The 24,180-nt window shown below is 41.2% G+C and overlaps 1 protein-coding gene across 1 annotated transcript in view; it reads left to right on the top strand.

Moving 5' to 3' along the window:
- LOC143942198 (Fc receptor-like protein 3) overlaps positions 1-20,167 on the top strand; it is a 61,351-nt gene extending 41,184 nt beyond the window's left edge. The window contains exons 4-9 of the mRNA XM_077463451.1: positions 6,025-6,282; positions 8,077-8,337; positions 12,044-12,325; positions 13,983-14,264; positions 16,896-17,188; positions 20,123-20,167. Coding sequence (XP_077319577.1) covers positions 6,025-6,282; positions 8,077-8,337; positions 12,044-12,325; positions 13,983-14,264; positions 16,896-17,188; positions 20,123-20,167 — 1,421 coding nt within the window. The remainder of the gene's footprint in view (positions 1-6,024; positions 6,283-8,076; positions 8,338-12,043; positions 12,326-13,982; positions 14,265-16,895; positions 17,189-20,122) is intronic.
- Positions 20,168-24,180: the final 4,013 nt, after the last annotated feature.

Below are 24,180 nucleotides of genomic sequence, written 5' to 3'. Positions count from 1 at the left end.
GGTATCAATTTACTCGGTGTAACATTGTCTTTCACAATATAAAAAAAATTGGGCTAACTTTACTGTTGTCTTATTTTTTTATTAAAAAATGTATTTTTTCCCCCCAAAAAAAAGTGCGCTTATAAGACCGCTGCGCAAATACGGTGTGAGCAAGTATTGCAATGAGCGCCATTTTATTCTCTAGAGCAGTGATGGCGAACCTTGGCACTCCAGATGTTTTGGAACTACAATTCCAAGGATACTCATCTACACTGCAGAGTGCATGAGCATCATGGGAAATGTAGTTCCAAAACATCTGGGGTGCCAAGGTCCGCCATCACTGCTCTAGGCTGTTAGAAAAAAAATGTATACTGTTTGGGGGTTCTAAGTAATTTTCTAGCAAAAAAAAAAAAAGAGGCTCGGTCAATCCGAAATAAATAATCACAAAAACAACGTATTCATTTGTTTCCATTTGTTTCATTCGGATGACATGATGCATCCAAAATAATGTATCACCAATGATCCAAATTGGTTTGAATCCTTATTTTTTTATTGTTTTTTATTGGATAAAATATAGTCGGTAGTCTTTGACTTTTGGATAATCATAACTTACTTACAGTGCCTTGAAAAAGTATTCACACCCCTTGGAATTTTCCACATTTTGTCATGTTACAACCAAAAACGTAAATGTATTTTATTGGGATTTTATGTGATAGACCAACACAAAGTGACACATAATTGTGAAGTGGAACGAAAATGATAAATGGCTTTCAAAAATGTTTTTCAAATAAATATGGGAAAAGTGTGGTGCGCATTTGTATTCATCCCCCTTTCCTCTGATACCCCTAATTTAAATCTAGTGGAACCAATTGCCTTTAGAAGTCACCTACTTAGTAAATAGAAAGAAAAGAGAGTTTGGGACTTTGAATGAGGTGTGTACCCAACAGTCGATGTAGTGAGCATAAAACCATGGCATGAAATGCGTATGCAAAGGTAAATGCACATTGAAGACAATATTTATTAAATTACCCATAGATAATTAATAACCATGCTGCAACATGATTAAAATAATTAATCGCATCAGTTATTACAACAATGATACAGTGTACAATTAAAATCAAGAACATTAATGTACCTGATAAAAAAAAAAAACAGAAGGATTGCAGCACGATGTTCTCTACGCGTTTCGTGACACAGCATGTCCTCAGGAGCAGGCGTAATCCATCTATAAAATAGCTCCCATTGTCGGCACACAATGATCACCCCAAGTATGTCCACCACGGGAACTGAGGGGGCCATGCCAGTGCACAACAAGTTGCAATGTGAGGGCCGCAGAGAAAGCACAAATATCCATATGGGAGTCAATGGTGGCTCAATTAGCCATCCAAAAGGGATTACTGCACAGCAGAAAGTCCTTTTTGAAAGCATATCTCCTCATCGGACTTGTCACCACTTCACCGGCATCAAACAAATAATCTGTCTTTGATTATTTGGTTGATGCCGGTGAAGTAGTAAAAAAAAAATGGAATCGTCAGTCTAAAATGCCCGGGCCTATTTTCTGTCCCAGTCCAGGCCTACTTAAAATCCTTCTTCTGTCTCTTCGAGTAATCCCAGACAGACTCCATGATGGTGAGATCAGCTCCCTGTGGGGGCCAAACTATCACTTCCAGGACTCCTTGTTCTTCTTTACACTGAAGATAGTTCTTAATAACATTGGCTGGATGTTTGGGGTTGCTGTCCCGCTGCACAATAAATTTGGGGCCAATCACACGCCTCCCTGATGGTTACGGCATGATGGATAAGTACCTGCCTGTATTTCTCAGCATTGAGGACACCACTGATCCTAACCAAATCCCCAACGCCAGAAATGCAGCCCCAAACTTGCAAGGAATCTCCACCATGCTTCACAGTTGTCCGCAGACACTTATTATTGTACCGCTCTCTGGTCCTTCCACAAATAAACTGCCTCCTGCTACAGCCAAACATTTGAAATTTTGACTCCAGAGCTACTGCTGCCATTTTTCTGCACTCCAGTTCCTATGATTTTGTGCATGGTTGAGTCGCTTAGCCTTGTTTCCAAGTCCTATACATTAAAACGTAGGAACAGGGGTGCAGAATAATATTTTTGCTTTGCTTCATAATTTACTGTGGATTTTTAAGAATTCTAAGTGTTGAGCTTACTCAATTTACCATCAAATTATTAAGCTTGAGTTAATTACACTGTTGCTGTTTAATGAGCATATATTAATATTTTTTTCTTTTTTTTGCAGCCTCTCTACTGGGAATTGTGGGTGAGACTTCTTTTCAAAATATAACATATAAGTCAAAGAGAAAAATGAATAAATAAATAAATAAATAAATAAATATATAAATATATATATATATATATATATATATATATATATACTGTATATATGTATATATATATATATATATATATATATATATAATATTGTTGGCAAGCACAGAGGTCAGACATTTCTTGTAGTTGGTGACCAGGTTTGCACACATCTCAGGAGGGATTTTGGTCCACACTCTTCTTTACTGATCTTCTCTAAATCCTTAAAGTGTAAGTTCACCTTTACAGAAAATCTGTAAGGTGAACATACACTGCACTCTGCCGCCATCGCACCCCGTCCAGCCAACCTGGAGAGCGTCAATCGTACATTCTGCCACATCGTATCGCCGCTTTACCAATCAGGGTATTTGAAATCCCAGCGGCTTCCTCTCCTCTTCGCCCACGGTGATAGGATGGGCTACGTGGATCTGATTGGTCGGTGCCGCCCATGTGATGGCACCTAGCAATTAGAATGATCCTAAACATATCTCCTGATGAGGTACGTTTTCGTTTTTTTTAAAATTAAGCTGAGGGGATTTCTAAGGCCCGGACTGGTCAGGCGGCTATACGAGATGTCAGAACTGGAAATTGGCGCACTCCAGTTCAGCGTGACCGGGGGGGGGGGGTTGAGATGAGGAGGAGGCCCTGCGTAAGTTCACCTTACCGATTTTTCTGTAAAGGTGAACTTATCCTTAAACGTTTCTTGGCTCTCACTTGCCAACTCGAAGTTTCAGCTCCCTCCATAAATGTTCTATAGCATTAAGGTCTGGTGACTGGCTAGGCCACTCCATGATCTTAATATCCTTCTTCTTGAGCTAGTCCTTTGTTGCCTTGGCGGTATGTTTTGGGTCATTGTCATGCTGAAAGACCCATCCATGACCCATCTTCAGTGTTCTGGCTGAGGGAAGAAGGTTTTCATCCAAGATTATACAATACATGGCCCCATCCATTGGCTCCTCAATGCTGCAAAGTTGGTCTGTACCTTTAGCAGAGAAATAGCCCTAAAGCATAATGTTTCCACCTCTGTGCTTGACTGTAGTGTTCTGAATTCATAGTCAGCATTTTTCTTCCTCCAAACATGGCAAAGACCCCTCCTCAAGAAGGCACACATACAGTCATGCCAACATCTAAATGATTCAGAGAAGGATTGGGAGAAAGGGCTGTGGTCAGATGAGACCAAAATTGAGTTATTTGGCATTGACTTGGCTCGCTGTGTTTGGAGGAAGAAAATGCTGACTATGACCCCAAGAACACCATTCTTTCAGTCAAGCACAGGGGTGGAAACATGTCGCTTTGGGGCTGTTTCTCTGCTAAAGGTACAGGCTGACTTTGCCTGGGGCCAATGAACAGGGTCATGTATTGTAAGATCTTGGACGAGAACCTTCTTCCCTCAGCCAGAACATAGAAGATGGGTCATGGATGGGTCTTTCAGCATGAAAATGACCCAAAACATACCGCCAAGTCAACAAAGGAGTGGCTCATGAGAAAGCACATTGAGGTCATGAAGTGCCCTAGTCAGTCTCCAGAACTTAATCCTATAGGAAATTATTGGAGAGAGCTGAAATTTTGAGTTGCCAAGAGACAGCCAAGAAACCTTAAGGATTTAGAGAAGATCGGTAAAGAAGAGTGGACCAAATTCCCTCCTGAGATGTGTGCAAACCTGATCACCAACTACAAGAAGCGTTTTACCTCTGTTCTTGCCAACAAGGGTTTCTCCACCAAGTATTACGTTGTGTTTTGCTGTTGGATCGAATACTTATTTAACTCATTGGCCTGCAACTTAATTTATAGCATTGTTTTATGTGTTTTTTTCTGGATTTTTGGACTTCATATTCTGTCTCTTTCTTTTAAAATACACCTATTAAAAAATGTATAGACCCTTTATTTCTTTGTAAATGGGCAAACTGAGCAAAATCTGCAGGGGATCAAATAATTCTTTGCCCTACTGTGCGTGTGTATATATGTGTGTGTGTGTATATATATATATATATATATATATATATATATATATATATATATATATATATAGTGGAACCTTGGTTTACGAGCATAATCCATTCCAGGAGAATGCTTGTAATCCAAAGCACTCGCATATCAAAGTGAGTTTCCCCATAGAAGTCAATGGAAACAAAGGTAATTTGTTCCGCATTGATGCCTATTGCATGCAATACTGCATATGACCAGAGGTAGGGGGGCGCCGGAGAGCCTCGGAAATACTCGGAGACCCCACGGCTGAACTCAGAAAGGCTAGGAAATGGCGTGACTCCCAGTATTTCCGAACGGCTCCGAATCGTTTGGCCAACCCCCGCCCCTTTGACCAAATACGGTACTGCACACCCCATTAGCTTGACAACACTCGCAAACCGAGTCAGAATTTTAAGAAAAAAGTTGCTCGTCTTTCAAAACGCTCATTAACCGTGTTACTTGTTAACCAAAGTTCCACTGTATATATATTTGTTTTGAATAGAATTTTCAACAATGCTACAATTTAAGTATTATAAGGAAAAATAATAGAAAATACCATATCTTAAAGTGGTTGTTAGCCACTTTATTGCCTCCTTCCAGCCTCTCTGTTTAATAATGTAAGGAGCCCCTGTGTCTGTGCTTTATATAAAAAAAAAATGTCGATATATACCTGAATTCAGAGTGCCATTTGGTGCTCTCATTAATGGCCGGCTCTCCCTTCTCCCTAAATGACAGCTGCAGTGGGAGGGCTAGAGAATCCCCCGCTGGCGTCAGTGAGGAGGAGAAAGGCGGCCAGTCACGTGAGTGCCAAGGGGCACTCTGAAATCAGGTAAATAGCGGCAAGTCCATCAAGTTCAACCCACCGGTTGAGGGTTCTGTTCTGCAGTGGGCCCCAAGATAGGGACTCAACTGCTCAGTGGAGTGCACCAAGTGCCAGGCCACCCTTCTTATAGAACCTCCATCACCGGCCACCACTGCTTCTCTCCCAAGCTTACTGCTTTTACTTCTTATTACTCCTCACTTCATAATCCAAAAGTTCAACTTGTAATTGTACACTTTGCTCCCCAGTTCACCAATACACAGTATGAATACAATTTCACTCTCTTCAAGTAAATCAGACCAGACATTGTCACTTAACCAGAACTTATTTTATTAAAGAAAAGTAGTTGTTCATACAGCTTTCAATGTTTTCAATCAAGTTAACAGAGCAAACATGGCATTTCACATTCCCCTTTTTGTTAAGTGCTTTGTGGTTCTCATACCTTAAGTTAGGCCTCCTTCCAAAGAATGGGTAACAAAGTTTCAGTCCATAGTCCCATAAGGGGGTCCCACTGAGGGTAACCCCCACTCCACAGCTGATTACAGATTCCCACATGTATGGTCTTTCTCTCAACCTACATAGACCCAAAGACCCTGCAAGGTCCTACCTCCTCCTGCCTATATTGCTTATGGAAGTGACACATACAGAGGGAAGGCACACCATGGCACACATTAAACTCTTGCATAACCACACTTTAGCTCTTTTGGCACACAAGGCAAATAACTTTTAGGCACCTGCCTACAAGCACAAGGAGCCAATCAGCTGCAGTGCTCAGGTGTTAATAAGGAGCATACTGATAGGGAGGAGAGTGCACCTTGGCTTTATATGGTCAAATGTATTCTAATATTGACAATGTACTGTAAATGCTCTACAAGACCAAAGAATTGTTTCCCTATTTTGAGATGCATCTGATGTTTCCTAGGTGCTGCAGCAAAACCAGTGGTGACCTTCACTCCGAACGTGAACAAAATATTTGAGGGAGAGAATATAGTAATGACCTGTAATGTTGAGTCTATCCTCCAAGGTGATGCTGCATACTACTGGTACAGAGATGGTGAGTGGGTGCAGACAAGGAGGATTGCCACCATCTCTTCTGCAGAAATGAGAGACGGGGGGGAATACCATTGTTGGACCAAATATACTAAAGGAAGTGATGCACTTAGGTTGGATGTTAGCAACGGTAAGTTCAGTTCTGATATCGCAATATACACTTATGGTGATACTTTTCCAAATATTTTCTTTTTCACTGCGTTTAGACTCTTGGGTTTGGCATAGCTTGAACGTTGACTTCAGATGCTTGCGTGCATCATTAAAGGAGCCCTGGAAGCTCTATGCAAGCTGTGACCAATACTAGCAGTACCGCATTTTAGGCCTTACCCCTTGCTAAGTTTTGTCTGCCTTTGAAACAGATGCCCAAGCCTTATTGGCTGATAAGCAGGTGTATATTATTGGCAGGGCAGGTTAGATTGCAGTCATGCAAGGTTTTAAGAAACTCTGCAAAAAACACAATAATGTGTGCAAGCCCCTTACTTATGTCTACTCTACAGACCATGGGTCAATTTTTAAGCTTTGTAGAGTAATTAAATTCAAAAAGTGAAACTCATATATTATATAGATTTATTACACATAGAGTGACCGTGTTTTCGGATAATCTGACCACATGTGGGCTCCATCGGACTGTTTCCGTCGGAATATAAAAAAAAGTTTTAGAGCTGGGCTATAAAATTTTCCGACAACATGATCCGATCTGACTTTTTCCGATCGTTGGTAGAGAATTCCGATCAGACAAAGTGCCACGCATGCTCGGATCAAATTACGAGACCAAAGCTATTGGCTACTAGCCTGAACATAGTCCCGTCCTTACGAACGAACGTCACCACGTTCCGAACGATCGGATTTTCCGACAACTTTGTCCGACCGTGTGTATGCAACACAAGTTTCAGACAAAATCCAGCGGACAAAATCCGACAGATTTTGTTGTCGGAATGTCCGACCGTGTGTACAAGGGCTAAGTCGTCCCAAAGGTGTTCTATCAGGTTGAGGTGCAGGCCAGTCAAGTTCCTCCACCCCAAACTCGCTTACCCATGTCTTTATGGACCTTGCTTTGTGCACTGGTGTGCAGTCATGTTTGAACAGGAAGGGGCCATCCCCAAACTGTTTCCACAAAGTTGGGAGCATGAAATTGTCCAAAATGTCTTGGTATGCTCACACCTTAAGAGTTCCCTTCACTGGAACTAACAGGTCAAGCCCAACCCCTGGAAAACAGCTAGAGTTGCCGCCTCATCCCTTTAAACCTGAACACATATTAATTACACAGGTTCTGAGGCTAATTTAATACAGATAAGTGAGTTTCATTACCACCCTAATTTGCCTCAGAACATGTGTAATTAATATGTGTTTGGTTTTAAAGGAATGAGGTGGCAACTCTAAAAACAACCCCACACCATAATCCCTCTTCCACCAAATGATTTGGACCAGTGCACAAAGCAAGGTCCATAAAGACATGGATGAGTGAGTTTGAAGCTGTTATAGCTGTAAAGGGTGGGCCAACTCAATATTAAACCCTACGGACTAAGACTGGGATGCCATTTAAGTTCATGTGCATGTAAAGGCAGGTGTCCCAATACTTTTGGTAATATAGTGTACATATATATATATATATATATATATATATATATATATATATATATCTTAAATGTAACACAGCATGGTACCTTGGTGTCTGCAAGCAGTGATTCCTGTACCACAGGGAACAGCTAATTTGCATCACAGAATTCAAGGAGAAAATGTGTGAGGATCTTCAAAAAGGTAAGTTTCCAAACTTCTAGATTGTTTAAATGAATAGGAGTAGGCTAGAAATAACTGGAAATTAGGATATGATTTGATATGTTGACCATAGATATGCTTTAACAGTCTATGTTGTGTTCTTTGAATTAGCTACTTATCTCAGGCCTCCCATGTGTGTGTGTTTCAGATTGGGTGATCCTGCAGGCTCCTTACTATGTTCACGAAGGAGATAACATAACTTTGAGGTGTCGCCATCTTCCTCAATATGATGCGGGACAGACAATATTCTACAAAGACAATGTTGTCGTTCAAGACTGGAGTTATATCGATGAATTCCTTATTGGAAATATGGATGTGCAGAAGACCGGGAAATACGCATGTACAAAACAAGTGCTCCACTATGGCATGTACCACAGACATTCGGATGGAGCTTCCATTTCAGTCCTAGGTACTGCAATTGGCAATATATTCTTTACAGAGCTTAAATGTATTGCCCCTGGAAGAACAAGAATGAGCGGCACACCCAAAAGTATGAGTCCAAGCACTAGGTTTATTCAGTTAAAATAGTCTAAAAAAAAAATAGTGTAACGACACGTTTCAGTAAATGGAGAATGCACCCTTCATTTGGACTTAGAATTTTGGCTGACGTGAAGAATGAACTGGGATTAGGAGAATAATTTTATAATTCTAGCAAACACGGTCCTTTCTCTAATACATTTCATTCCAAACAGCTCAATCATAGATTCAATGCACAATTGTCATGCCGCGTACACACGGTTGGATTTTCCGATGGGAAATGTTCGATGTGAGCTTGTTGGAAAGTCCGACCATGTGTAAGCTCCATCGAACATTTGCTGTCGGAATTTCTGCAAACAAATGTTTGGTAGCAGGTTCTCAAATTTTCTGCCAACAAAGCTTGTTGTCGGAAAGTCCGATCGTGTGTACACAAGTCTGTTGCACAAAAGTTTGCGCATGCTCGGAATCAAGCAGAATGAGCCACACTGGCTATTGAACTTCCTTTTTCTCCGCTCGTCGCACGTGTTGTACGTCACCGCGTTCTCACGTTCTGAGTTTTTGGCCAACATTTGTGTGACTGTGTGTATGCAAGACAAGTTTGAGCCAACATGCTTCAAACAAAAATCCACGGTTTTGTTGTCGGAAAATCCGATCGTGTGTACGCGGCATTACAATGCACCAGTTGGTAATTTACCAATGGGAAATATTATTTTCCCAAAGATTTGCCTAGAGATTGAAGTCAAATTATAGGCATTCTCTGCAAAAAGGGTGGGTTTTTGGTGAGATACTTTGACCACTCTCTTATATCTGAAGTGTTGGTGTTCCTTTCCTTATTATAACATTAAGACTGATCAGGCGGTGATTGCATACACAGATTTCCTCATTCTTAAGCCTCATACACACGCTTTGATTTTCGGACGACAGCACGTCTGATTTTTGTGGCATGCTAGTCTCATGTCAAAAGTGAAGAGGTTACTAATAACACGAGAACTTTCATTTGACAAAATACAACCTCAGAAGTGACGTAACGCGTTGAATAGTTTTGTATGTATTCTTTCATTTCTGAGAACGAAAACCATACTACTGAAACGAAAATCAGACGTTGAGTTTACATCCTGCAAAAATTTTATAGTCTGCATATCCAGCTTTTGTCTGACAAAAGAGAAATCGGCTGTCGAAAGTACCGCATTAACAACTGACGTCCGAAAATCAAAGCGTGTGTACGGGCCTTAAATAGTAAAGCATTTTTCTACAGAAAAGTGTACAAATATTCAATAAAATCAGCTAAAATTCTTGTAATGTACATAACTTATCTAAAAAGATTATTGTGTGCAAACAAAATCGGACAATGTTAAATTTGAACCACATTTCATGGATTTGGATGGCCAAATTCAAATGAATTTCAGTATTATTTTGTGTGGTTTAGAATTCCAAAAGACACGTTGGAGTAAGGGACCAATGGCTGCTTTAAAAGCTGTTTCTGCTCTATATGTGCTTCTGCTGTTGCTTGGGCATCCTTAGATTCACTTCCTGTGCCATCAGGTCCCATTCTTCTATTTTAAATCCATGTTATAGGTAAGTGGCTCAGGCTTTCTTTGACCCCATCATCTCATCAGACAGAGTTGCCAGGAGCCTCTCAAACCATCTTGCACACCTTTGCATCATTCTCTTGAAGTTTAAGTTGGTGTCAGAAACCATGAACCAGTCCGAGACAGAAGTACAATTAAATCACACGTGTTTATCATTAAAAAATAAAAAGGTAAATAGAGCAAGTGTAGTCAAAGCATAGCCAGAGTCCAGTAACTGGATCGAGTAGTCAGCCAGTCCAGAGTTCAATAACAAGATCGGGTAATCAGCCAGGCCAGAAGTCAGGGATCTAAGTGGAGCAACAGCAAGCAGGATAAGGAGCCAGAAGGGATGTCAGCAAGCCAGTCTTTAAACAGAACCGCAGGAGATGGTTTCTTGTGATGTGACCAAGGCAAAGGCAGAGATGAAGTGAGCTGGACAGCTTTAAGTAGGCCGGTCAGATGAGCAAGATCAGGAACATCTGGGTAACTGTGGAGAGAGATGAGAGCTGGCAATTAGCCGACAACTGAGCAGCCAGCCCAGAGAAGGAAGGGCTAAGCCAGCCCTGACAGATGGATCCCATAGGACCCTAATGGGAAAGCCATTGGTAAAACTCTGAAATTTGAAGTTAGTTTCACAATTTCAGAAATTCCCTCATCTCTAGTTGCCTGCATTTACCAACATATTTGCCAACAGCTGCCCACATTTTCCAAAACAGGATTTCTCAGCCTTTTTTCAGTCATGGCACCCTTTCAAAGTAGGCAAAATCTTTAGGCCCCCAGTTTAAAATCTAAAAAAATGTAAATGTTACTTATAAATGGGAAACTTGAGCCTGGCATGATAAACAGAACTGTATTGTTGAAATTTCACATCACAACCCCCCTCCTCCTTTAAATTCCCCCCACCAAACCATTCCTTCTTCACATCAGAACTTTTTCTTTTTGGCTGCAGCTGAAGAAAGGCAGAGGAGGTATGGAGAAGGTGGCTATCCTCTCCCAGTCTAGAGAAGGTTTGGAGAAGGTGGCTATCCTCTTTAGATCTGGAGAAGGTGGCTTTCCTCTCTAGGTCTGGAGAAGGTGGCTATCCTCTCCCAGTTTGGAGAGGGACTGGAGAAGATGGCTATCCTCTCCCGATCTGTAGAATGTATGGAGAAGTTGGCTGTCCTCTCAAGGTCTGCAGAATGTCTGGGGAAGGTGGCTATCCTCTCCAGGCCTGGAGAAGGCTTTTATCCTGTCCAGATTGCTGGGGGTGGCCCTACATGAAACCTCCATCTTGGATTACAGCGTTGTCAATTTAAATTTTGATGGTGATTCATAGTATTTCCATGTTTTCTCCTAAAATGTATAACTTTTTGTTGGATTTTAAATACATGTATGTATTTCCTTCTGTTGTAACCCCATTGTAAGGTCATGTTAGTCTTATGGTTCATAATACTGGTTATAAGGACAACATCTTTATTGATAAGTTGGCCAGATTCTATAAAGAATGGAGTGCTCCCAAATGTTTTTAATGGTAATCTTTAAAAGCTCCATGCCACCTGCCCTGGTGCAGGATCATGTTTTGCCATGGTGGGGGCAAGCCAGCTGCCAACATCTTAGCAAAAAATTACTTTGGTGGTCAGCCAGCCCATCCACAGCATGACAACTTATGGTGTTGATCCAGGTCAAGCTAGGTCCAGTGTTTCTGGCACCCTGAGGAACCCAATGACACCCGGTTGAGAAGCTCTGCTCCAGCATATCAACCAGTCTTGGAAGATGAGTGCTTAACTTTATAAATGTTTATAAATGTTTGACTCAAAGTTGTATTTATATACACTATGTTAATAAATAGTGTAGGACAATACGGAAATAACATACATATACTAATGTACATCACGTGAGCATGTATATACATAAACACATTTTTAGTTTAGATAAGAGTAAATGTTATCTGTACAATATTTGAAAGTAAAGCTGGCTGAAAAGAAACCAAATATATCTAACAGATTTCATAGTGAACTGTTTCAAGTCTTTAAAGAGTACAGAATATGATAATTCAGTTGTAACAGAACATTATTTTCCATGTTTTTATAGAACTTTTTTTGAAACCCGAACTTACAGTAACTCCAGATTTGGTGACAGATGGAGATCACATGACCCTCTTATGTACCACCACACTAAGCTGGCATCGGCAGAGGGCAGAACTGCAATTTGCATTCCATAAAGATGGAGAGAACGTTCAAACATTCAGTTCATCTCATCAATATGAAGTCCAGTCCGCTCAGCTGGAGGATTCTGGGAATTATTCCTGTGAAGTGAGAGCGCCAACCAAAAGCGTAAAGAAGAGAAGCAGAGAATTATACATCCACATAAATGGTGATTATTAGATTGAAGTTTATTTAAATATTGCACCAATTTTTAAAATTATCAACCAACTTGTTCAATAAAGGAATCAAGATAACTTATTTCCAAAGCTAATTTAAATTATACTAATGTAATCTTTAAATTTACTAGAAAGGATATACGAAGGCAAATAAATAGCTGTTATAAATGAATTAATTCATAAATAAACATATTTCTATTTAAATTATGAAATGAACATTTTGAATTATACAAAAGAATCTCCAATATTGAACCCTACAGACTAATGCCCCATACACACGGTCGGACATTCTGACCACAAAATCCATCAGATTTTTTCTGACGGATCTTGGCCGAAACTTGTCTTGCATACACACGGTCGTACAAAGTTGTCGGAAAATCCAATCGTTCGGAATGAGGTGACGTACAAAACGTACGATGGGACTACGTAGGGGCCAGTAGCCAATAGCTTTCGTCTCCAAATTTTTTCTGAGCATGCGTGGCACTTTGTGTGTCTCTACACACAATTTGAAAAAGTCCGCTCGGATTTTGTTGTTATTTTTGCTACAGACGACTGAAAAATAGAGGAATGCCACACGATCGGAAATTTGGCCAGCAAAAGACAGATGAGAGCTTTTGGTTGGAAAATGCGACAGTGTGTATGCTCCATCGGACTTTTGCTGGCCGAATTCCCGCCAGCAAAAGATTGAGAGCATGTTGTCAATTTCTCGGTCAGAAAAAGTTTTGATCAGAAATTCCGATCGTCTGTTGCAATTCCAATGCGCATCAGCAGTCACTGATTTTAACCCATTTGACTCTTGGTTTATAAAAGCCTGTCTTTATGCTCCTTTGGACATTTAACACTTGGGACTTTTTGCTTATAGTGCGCTGGATTTTCCTCTTTTCCATTTCATCCCCTTGGAAATTGCAAGACAACAAATGGGCAGATAAAAATGAGTTACAGTTGTATCTGTTGCTAAATGTGGTCTTCCATGGTGAGTCTTGTAGTAATTTATTTTAAATACCACTAAACAGTTTTTTATTACCTGAGTATCATATAAACACTATATATAATTTATGAGGACAAAATAGTAAACTTGACCCAACTATATCTAACATTCTGAACAGAATCCAGTTGTAGGTCTCCCCAAACACCTCACCATGTCTAACTAATGCCCCGTACACACGGTTGGAATTTCCGACAACAAATGTTGGATGTGAGCTTGTTGAGGGAAAGTCCGACCATGTGTATGCTCCATCGAACATTTGTTGGCGGACTTTCCGCCAACAAATGTTGGCTAGCAGGTTTCCGCAAATTTTCCACCAACAAACTTTGTTGTTGGAATTTCTGATCGCGTGTACAAGTGTCCGACGCACAAAAGTTCACGCATGCTCGGAATCAAACAGAAGGAGCCGCACTGGCTATTGAACTTCCTTTTTCTCGGCTCATCGTACGTCTTATACGTCACCACGTTCCCACGTTCGTAATTGTTGTTCAACATTTGTATGACGGTGTGTATGCAAGACAAGTTGCAGGCAACAACCTTCGAACAAAATTCCACGGTTTTGTTAGCGGAAAATCTGATCGTGTGAACGGGGCATAAGGGTTGCAGTCTATAAGAATTTCAGGTCACGTGCACTAACCAAGAAATGTTATCTTCTTCCTTTCTAGAGCCGCTCTTCTATCTATTATTAAAAGCGAACTCGAGTGAATTGGTAGAAGGCGATCGAATGACTCTAACGTGTGACATAATCCCTGGTTCACACAGGCAGACAACAGAGCTGCAGTTTGCATTCTACAGAGGTGGAAGGAATCTTCAGAGATTCGGCTTATCTGATCAATATGGAGTCCAGTCTGCTCAGCTTGAGGATTCTGGGAATTATTACTGTGAAGTAATAACTACAGTTAGCAGTGCGAAGAAGAGGAGCAAAGAAGTCAATATCTATATACAAGGTGAGCCTCAATATAATCATCTGGCTTAGTGATGACCCTCCTCTTCTGTGTAAGCCCCCTTAGCAATCTATTTGCTATGGGGGGGGGGGCACATGTGCAAAAAAATAACAAAGCTGCAAACATAAAGCTCCCATACACCATATATGTAAAAATAATAGCGTTACGCTAACATAATAAATTACTGTGAATTGTGACTAATCAAATCTCTTATACAGAATCAATCATTGAAAAATCCAAACAGTGTAAAAAGGACCACAAAAAAGTCCCAATGATTAAATCCAGTGAACCCCTTTGAAGTCCTCTTAGGTTGAATTCAACACCTGGTCCATATCACCAACAACCAACACAAAAGCCAGGTGTGATAAGTTATCTGCTTACCGGATTGACATGACCCGCTTTCTCAAGAGAAGTCATGTATAGCATGTAAAAATTACTCCAGGTGCCATCATTATACAGTATCACCCCAACGTTTTCTTATGCCCTGTACACACGGTTGGACATTCTGACGACAAAATTCGTCTGATTTTTTCCATACGTATTTTGCCCCAAACTTGTCTTGCATACACACGGTCGCACAAAGTTGTCAGAAAATCCGATCGTTCAGAACGAGGTGACGTAAACCACGTACGTCAGGACCATAAATGAGCCAGTAGCCAATAGCTTTAGTCTCGTAATTTATTCTGAGCATGTGTGGCACTTTATTCTAAGCATGTGTGCGTTGTATTTGTCTACACACCATCGGAATTTAAATGATCGGATTTTGTTGTCAGAAAATTTTAGCTCCAGCTCTCAAACTTTGTGTGTCGGAAATTCCGACGGAAAAAGTCAGATGGCGCCCACACACAATCAGAATTTCCGATCGCACATTTTCCATCGGAAAGTCCGACCGTGTGTACAGGGCATTAGTCACCTGGAGTCAACCATTGAACATGCCAGCCAAGACTCAAGATGTAGCTAATGATGTAACAATTGACCAACACTGATGGTACTCCATCGGCAGTGGCAGCCGAACCACAGCAGTCTGTGGAGTTTGACTCTCCTGATTCTGGTCTTCCCTCTTCTCGTAACTACTCTGTGACCTCGGGGATACTGTCGAGCATTGATGAATAGTTAGAGGGGTGTTTTTTACCCTAATACAGGAAATAAATTAAAACAAAAACACCTAGACCTTACAACCACTTTTAGAGGAGTATGCCTGGTTTCCATGTTGATTTAGCAAAAATGATTGGCCCTAATAGCGTGACTCTTAGTTATCCATAGTAGTTCTGATAGTAAAATGAGAGCTGCCAGAGAGCTACGTTTTCTTGTTCCCCAGACAGGATGGTATGGAACAAAACCACTCCACCCAATTAAAAAGTATAAGGAGTGTATTGTAGGTTTTCTGGCGTGTCATATAATACCCAGATGAAACACCTGTAAGTCCAATTTACCTTGGGTACATCTACATTTCCATATGACTGACCAACCAACCAACCATAAAGTTATACAATATGTAAACCAGTATCATTGAGCATAATAAAATTATGATTTGTTATATGTAACAGGTCTATGTTGTGTACTTCTCTTAGGAGCTCTAATGCTGCCTACACACGACAGGACTTTCGACAGCAAAGTTCAAAAAGGAACAAATCCGTTGGACAGTTCGATCGTGTGTGGTCTCCATCGGAACTTTGCTGTCCAAAAATCTGATGAACTTTAGAAATAGAACATGTTTCAAAATTTTCGGCCAGAACTCCGCCGGACCCAGTTCCTATTGAGAAATCCGTTTGTGTGTATGCTAGTCCGACGGACAAAAACCGACGCTGGGGCAGCTATTGGCTACTGGCTTTGAACTTCCTTATTCTAGTCCGGTCGTACGTCATCACATTAGAATCTGTCGGACTTTGGTGTGATTGTGTGTGGCCAAGTCCGTTCATTTGGAAAGTCGTAACTCCGCCGAAAGTCCCTCGGGAAGACCATCGGACCTAGTCCATTGAAAAGTCCAGTCGTGTGTATGCGGCATAAGGCGTCTTAGTAGCCCTGTAGATCATGTAATATAGTCATGTTTGATGAGTAACCAAGAGTTGTATCTGCTTCTACAAAAATGTAACCACTTTTAAGGAAGGCAACTCCATTACAGTAGGAATTATGGAATGTGTATGAATATGGGATCTGGGAGTTCAGTTATAGGTCAAACCTAGCCTAACTAGATATGTCCCATTTAAGACTTGGCCATTTACAATGGGGCCTTATCAGAAGTCTTTTGAATACCTGGGACAGTTATAATGCCTCAACATTCCTATGTAGTTGACAGATTTTTTGTCAAGCATGCTGTCTTCCTTGGCTGCTCAAAAGAGACAATTTTAATCTAACCCTCTTAATATCTAACCTTTGGGAAAATGAAGGTTAGATAACAAGAGGGTAAAATTTGGAAAAATGAAGGAGGCATGGTGTTCCACACCACGTTCCCTTCTCTATTCGCTTCCTCTTTGACCCTATGGACTGAGATCATAATACTCTTGCAGATGTTTTCTCCTAGCAATAGGTGACATCTGGTGACAATCAGGATCCTTTCTCAGTAGACTTTTTTTCACAACAGTTCCTGTGTTTCACTATAATAATATATTTGCTTTCATTTGCATTTAATTCCAGAAGTGTTTAAAAAACCAAACATTACTGTAATCCCTTATCCAGTTATGGAAGGAGATGAGATGACCCTGATGTGTGTCACCAGTCTAAGTCCACTCAGACAGGGGACAAAACTACAGTTTGCTTTCTACAGAGATGGATGGATTGTTCAGGAATTCAATTTATATGACCAATATGGAGTCCGGTCTGCTCAGCTGGAGGATTCTGGGAATTATTCATGTGAAGTGAAAGCTTCATCCAGGCTTGTAAAGAAGAGTTCAGTGGTTTTTATTCAGATAAAAGGTCAGTACTCTAAGGTAATTATGAGTTTCTAGTTATGCTACCGAAGTTTGTTTAAAGCAGCCTTTCTCAGCCAGGATGTTCCTCTAGATGTTGTTAAGGGTTCCTTCAGCACTGAGCAATTTGTATATGTAAAAAACATTACCACTGACACAAATGAAGTTTTCAGCTATCAGTAAGCAGATTTTTTTGTTTTGTTTTTTTTGTTTTAAGTGTTGCATCAGTAAGGGGAGCATTCTCATTTCCCACTTTAATAAGAGGCATTCTTCTCACTGATCACCAATGTAAGGAGCATTCTTCCCACTGACCAGCATCATAAGAAGCATTCTTCCCACTGTCCACCAATATAAAAAGGTATTCTTCCCACTGACCACCAATGTAAGAGACATTCTTCCCACTGACCACCAATGTAAGAGACATTCTTCCCACTGACCACTAGGGATGAGCAGAGGGCCGTCGAGGAGTACCTGTGCGAATACGGCATGGCGACAGGCTCAGAGCAGCAGGAGGAAGAGGAGGAAATCCTTTCCTCTCAAGGCCCACTTTATCCAGACACAGTCAATCATTCCTATGTCACAGAACACACAGGAGCCGAGAGGGGAGGAAGATGAGGAGGAGGATTCTGGCACTTTCATAGGCTTCAAAGAAGAGTAAGATATGCGTCAATCTGTAAGCGATGGCTTTCCAACCCCAGGACCCTTGGGAGTATTACGTGGCTGGGAGGAGGAAGTTCCAGATGCTGTCATTCTGGGTGACCCCGAGGAGTCTGCTTCTCAAGCCTTAACAAATTTGAGGCGCATGGGAAACCTCATGCTTCAAAGCCTGCGAATGGACCCAAGAATACGTGGACTAAAGGAGAAGGATGATTACTGGTTGGCAACCCTCCTTGACCACCAGTATAAAGGGAAGTTCTCAGAACTCACAGAGAGTGCAGAAGATAAAATCTCTTGAGGACACGTCGTTTTGAGTCTTCTGTTGGTCAAGAAAGGAGCGTTGGAGAAGGCTTCCGCCTAAGTGAGGCATTTCTGAATTTTTTAAGTCCTCACTGCCCAGCTTCCACATTCCATTGGCAGCATCTGCATCACAAGGTGGACAATTACCTTAGAGCCAAAACAGATATGGAGAGCTTTCCAGCTGATCATCCACTGACTTATTGGCTCATGAGAATAGAACACTGGCCAGAACTTTCCCAGTATACCACTGAGTTGTTGGGCCACATTGCATCCAGCATGCTTTCAGAACAGGCATTCAGTACTGCAGGAGGTTTCGTTACTGATCATAGAACGCATCTGTCCACAGACTCCGTGGACCGTTTGACTTTTCTAAAAATTAATCAGTCCTGGATTACCAGCTATGAAGCCCCTGATGACGGTGTCACTGAATAAGTCTTTTTGGGATGTGGAATCTCTGCAGGACTTCCAGGCTGCCTAGCTTTGAGGGTGTTCAAACATTTGATCTGGAAAAATGTTTTTGGTATAGGTTTCATGGGCACAATTAACACCCAAACACCAATTTTTCAGCACCTGTTTGACAGTTTGACAGGTGCATATCATTGCAATTTTTTTTGCCTTCATAAAGAGTAGGGATGGGTCAACGCCCCCCCCCCCCCCCACGGTTTGGTTCGCATCCAGAAGATATGAACAGGCAAAAAATATGTTCGAGCACGTGAACACTGTTAAAGTCTATGGGACACAAACGTGAATAATCAAAAGTGCTCATTTTAAAGGCTTATATGCAAGTTATTGTCATAAACAGTGTTTGGAGACCTGGGTCCTGCCCCAGGGGACATGTATCAATGCAATTTTTTCTTTTTTAAACGTCAGTTTTTTCGGGAGCAGTGATTTTTAAAAATGCTTAAAGTGAAACAATAAAAGAGAAATATTCCTTTAGGTCTGGTATGGATTTTAAGGGGGAACCTGCGCCAAAATTTAAAAAAATGGCGTGGGAGCCCCCCTAAAAATCCTTATCTGAGCACGCAACCTGGCAGGCCACAGGAAAAGAGGGAGGAACGAGAGAGTGGCCCCCAAATCACCTTGTCCCCATGTTGATGGTGACAAGGGCCTCATCCCCTCAACCCTTGCCTGGTGGTTGTGGGGGTATGTAGGCGGGGGGCTTATCAGAATCTGGAAGCCCCCTTTAACGGGGACTCCCAGATCCTGGCCCCTCCCCTGTGTGAAATGGTAAGGGGGTACAAATGTACCCCTACCATTTCACAAAAAAGTATCAAATTTTTTTTTAAAGACAATAGCCGGTTTTTGACAATTACTTTATTAATGTCTTCTTATTTCTTCTTTCCCAACTTCTTCTTCCGCGGGATCACCTGGTTACGTAATTAGCCTGGAGGGCTAGTAAAGGGTCAGCTGCAGCCAGGTGGGTTGGCAGTGCCTGAAGAGGTGCTGCTGGGATCAGTGACCACAGAGAGAAAGTGATGTGAACGTAGATGCTGTGTCACTCTGTTGGTCTACACTCATAGGCACTGTGAGTCCCTGCCTGTAATGGGCTGTTGCTACATTTAACTGGAGCCTGTCAGATCATCACGGAGTGACATAGCTGTCACCCTGATCCAAATTTTTACCCTATAAAAATATAATAAAATCACGAACTGTTCTCTGTCTCTGGAGTGCCTGTGAAAAGTTCCTGGCTGTGCAGGAGAGGGGGGTCCAGTTTATCTGCAGCTCCTTAGGGGGAGTGCTACACATATTATGCTATGTTCTACTGCATTACAGTATATTATACTATAATATCGTATATATTGAAAAAAATGCCTTTTTAAGATTTTTTAAATTAAGTATTATTGTATTATATTGTATTATATTATATTATATTAAATACTGAATATACTGAAAATGAAGTACACATTTTTGAGGTTGGTAAGCCATGATATTTTTGGACATTAATAGGAACACAGTAAGTGTTATAATGGTAATTTTTGTCTCTTTTGTTTTTCTCAGGTAGGAAACTTGTGGATGTTACATTCTCTAACAAAATTCGATTGATACTGTCTGGACTTGTATTTATAATGATAGTCATATTATTTTGCTGTGGATAAAAAACAGCGAGAGGCTCAAACAGAACGGAGGCCCAAAAAATCCGAAAGATGATGGAAAAACGCCAAGACTCACATTCTGTGTGTGCTAGGAAAACAAAACGTTGATCCAATGTTGGGGTCCACAAACTGTACCTATAGCCATGCAAACTTCTGAATATATCTGTATATCTACTTTTAGCAAACTTCCACCATCTAGGCCAACCTTTCTCAACCCTTTTACTCAAGGGGAACCCTTAAAACAAAGTTCAGGTCTCAGGGAACCTCTGCTAAAACAAATTCTTGGGGCTTCAGTGGAAAGAATGCCCCCCTACATTGGTGGTCATCCTTACAGACAGCTGTTGGCTTTGTCAAGTGTCTTTGAGCTTGGAACTATTAAGGAACCATCAGATGGGGGGTCAATCAGCCACACCTAAAGGAACCCCTGGGAACTTGTGCAGGAACCCTACGGTTCCACAGAACTCTGGTTGAGAATGGTTGATCTAGGCATTCATGCAAGTATTATACCCCGTACACGCAGTCGGATTTTCCGACAGGAAAATGTGCGATCGGATCATGTTGTCGGAAAATCCGACCGTGTATGGGCTCCATCGGACTTCTTCCATCGGATTTTCCGACGCACAAAGTTTGAGAGCAGGATCTAAGATTTTTACGACAACAAAATCCGATCGCATAAATTCCGATCGTGTATAGACAATTCCAACGGACAAAGTGCTAGGCATGCTCAGAATAAACTAATGCCCCGTACACACGAGAGGGATTAAGTCTGACAGACCTCCAAAGGAGTTCCGCCGGAGTTTCGACGGAGTTCCGACGGAGTTTTGGCAGACTTTTCGACCGAACGGACTTGACCACACACCATCACACCAAACTCCGACGGAGTCGAACGTGATGACGTACGACTGGATTCGACGTAGGAAGTTCATAGACAGTAGCCAATAGCTGCCCTAGCGTCGGTTTTAGTCCGTCGGAGTAGCACACACACGAGCGGATTTTTCGACGGGGACCGGGTCCGGCGGAGTTCCGTCGGGAAAATTTGAAGCATGCTTCATTTATAAAGTCCGTCAGACTTTGGCGAATCAAAAGTCCGTTGCAGCCCACACACGATCGGATAGTCTGACGGACTCAGTCCGTCGGAGTTTGGATGTCGAAAAGTCCGCTCGTGTGTACGGGGCTTAAGAGACGAAAGCTATTGGCTACTGACCCGTTTATAGTCCCGACGTATGTGTTTGACGTCACCTTGTTCAGAATGAATGGAAATTCCGACAACTTTGTGCGACCGTGTGCATGCAACACAAGTTTGGCCCAAAATCCATTGGAAAAAATCCGTGGGATTTTGTTGTCGGAATGTCCGACCGTGTGTATAAGAACTCCTTGTGCTGGTACAAGGCATGCCAATGTTTACCTGAGACTGCTATATTTTATAAGTAGCTTTGTAAACTCTTGATTATTTTGGAATAGCTAAAGGTTAATGCCGCGTACACACGAGCGGACTTTTCGACGGACTAGGTCCAACTCTCTTCCCGATGGACTTTCGGCAGAGTTTCTGACGGACTTTCCGAAAGAACAGACTTGGCCACAAACAATCACACCAAAGTCCGATGGATTCGAACGTGATGACGTACAACCGGACTAGAATAAGGAAGTTCAAAGCCAGTAGGCCATAGCTGCCCTAGCGCCGGTTTTTGTCCGTCAGTCTAGCATAAACACGAAAGGATTTTTCGACCGGACTCGAGTCTGTCGGAAAAATTTGAAACATGTTCTATTTCTAAATCCATCAGATTTTTGGACAGCAAAGGTCCGATGGAGCCAACACACGATCAAATTGTCCGATGGATTTGTTCCGTCGGTCCTAGTCAGTGGAAAAGTCCGGTCGCGTGTACGAGGCATTAGTGTAAAAGCTCTTATCATAGCATTGCATGCATAAGAATGAGAAGACTCTAAAGACTAGTTTTCCTGCACGCAATTGTAGGTGGCAATTCAGCTTTTAGTCAGCCTTTTGTGATAATGGATTCCTCAATTTTGTATGGCTATACAACTCTTTATACAGAGGGAGGTGAACAACTACATAATTACTTTGCCCCAGAGGATAGATGCCTACTTCTGTCTAGGTAGTCTCATGATACCATGGTTGAATATAAAGTGCTCCGAATTTATGTATTTATTTTATTCTTGTATATAGTATCTTAAATTTCTGCACTTCAGTCTACACACCCTTAAGCCTCGTACACAAATATATATAAAGGAATCCCCAATATTGAACCCTGCAGACTAAAGCCTCGTACACACGATTGGATTTTACGACGGGAATTGTGTGACGTCCGGCTGTTGATGGAAATTCTGACAATTTGTACGCTCCATGGGACAATTGTTGTTGGATTTTCCGCAGACAAATGTTGGATGGCAGGCTTTAAAATTTGCTGTCTGTTGTCGTATTTTCCAAGTGTGTGTACACAAGTCCATTGGACAAAAGTCCAAAGTACAAACATACATGCTCGGAAGCAAAGACGAGCCGGAAGCGGTCGCTCTTGTAAACTAGCATTCGTAATGGAGAATTAACTTTACGAACGCGGCAAATTATGAAATCTCGCACAATTCTCTTTTTCTTTAATAGGATAATAACAAAGCTGCTTTGCTGGTGATACTGATGGAGTTATGGCAAATTAATTTTCAAAGGCTTTTTTTTCTAGTGATATCAAGAATAATATTATTATGCTTGTTATTTTTTTTTTTTTTTTGGTGCAAGTTGCCACAACACCATTATCCCGTAGTTTTTAAAAAGATACAACTATGTTGGTGTCCCTTGTTAAATTTACATTTTATTTTTAAAATGTAACTGCCTACTCCCAAACTGTCATTTGAAGTAAAACACAGCCAAGTATTATTCTACACAATTTTTTTATTGCATTAAAAAAAAAAATAGACATGCTATCTGCCAATAGAACTTAACCAAAAAGTGCATTCTATGCATCCAAAAACATAGAAAATATACCAAATCAAATCATTATTATTCAACCCAAAAATGTAATAAAAGCCTCATGCATGTGTCTTGCTTCTTAATATAGGGGGTCAACAATGACAAGAGTTGGTGAAAGCAGGGGTCTATCATCCGGAGATAATTCCGAAAATCATCCGGATTATTCTCCTGGAGCTCCCGCAGCAAAGGCATATGACATAATTGGTCCCGATTAATAAAGCAACCAATTTTTGGTCCAATAACTCCTCTTCCTCCTGTTCCTGGACTGGACTTGAGTCAAAGCAATAACTCCAAGGCCAATAATAAATAAAACGTTATCTCCTCTGATTCCGCAACATGGCTGGTTGACGAACGGCCGTTCAGAAAAGAACTAAAAAACGCAAAATGAAAAGCGCAAAATAAAAAGCACGAATCAACACTCACCAAACTTCTACTAACATGAAATTAGCAGAAGGAGCCCAAAGGGTGGTGCTAAAGAGTTGAAAAACCACATAGTACATCACTACGACAATTGTGTACCGTTTGCAGGCAAGACAAGTTTGGGGCCAATGCCTTTCGGAAGAAAGTCCGAGGTTTTGTCTGTGGAAAATCCAATCGTGTGCACGAGGCTTTGAGTTTTTAGCAGTGTTTCATGTTGGTGACACTTTTGGTTAATGACCATCGTCCTTCATTCACTCATATGAGCCTAGATACAAATCACTAAAGGGGAGCCATATTGTAATAGAACACACAAACCCAATGTGATAGCACTAGTTTAGCTTGTAGCAGCAAGAAATCGCTTCTTGGAGACAAATCACCACACCTCACAAACAGCTATAGAGTTAGTGATCCCCCCCCCCCCCGACATCAGCCTTTTGTTTTTATACATTTCTGTTTGTTTTTATATTTAATTTGTATTTTTTCATTATGCTGTTGTAAAAATGCAATAAAGTGTATTTTATTATTTATATGTGTGCGTTGCTTTCTATTTTATCTGCACAGTTGTA

The sequence above is a fragment of the Lithobates pipiens genome, unplaced genomic scaffold, assembly GCF_037356315.1.
Source record: "Lithobates pipiens isolate NorthernLeopardFrog02 unplaced genomic scaffold, aLitPip1_a1.2 Scaffold_30, whole genome shotgun sequence".
NCBI lineage: Eukaryota > Metazoa > Chordata > Amphibia > Anura > Ranidae > Lithobates > Lithobates pipiens.
The sequence above is the reverse complement of the archived record's forward strand: the minus strand, read 5'-3'. Positions and strand labels throughout refer to the sequence as shown.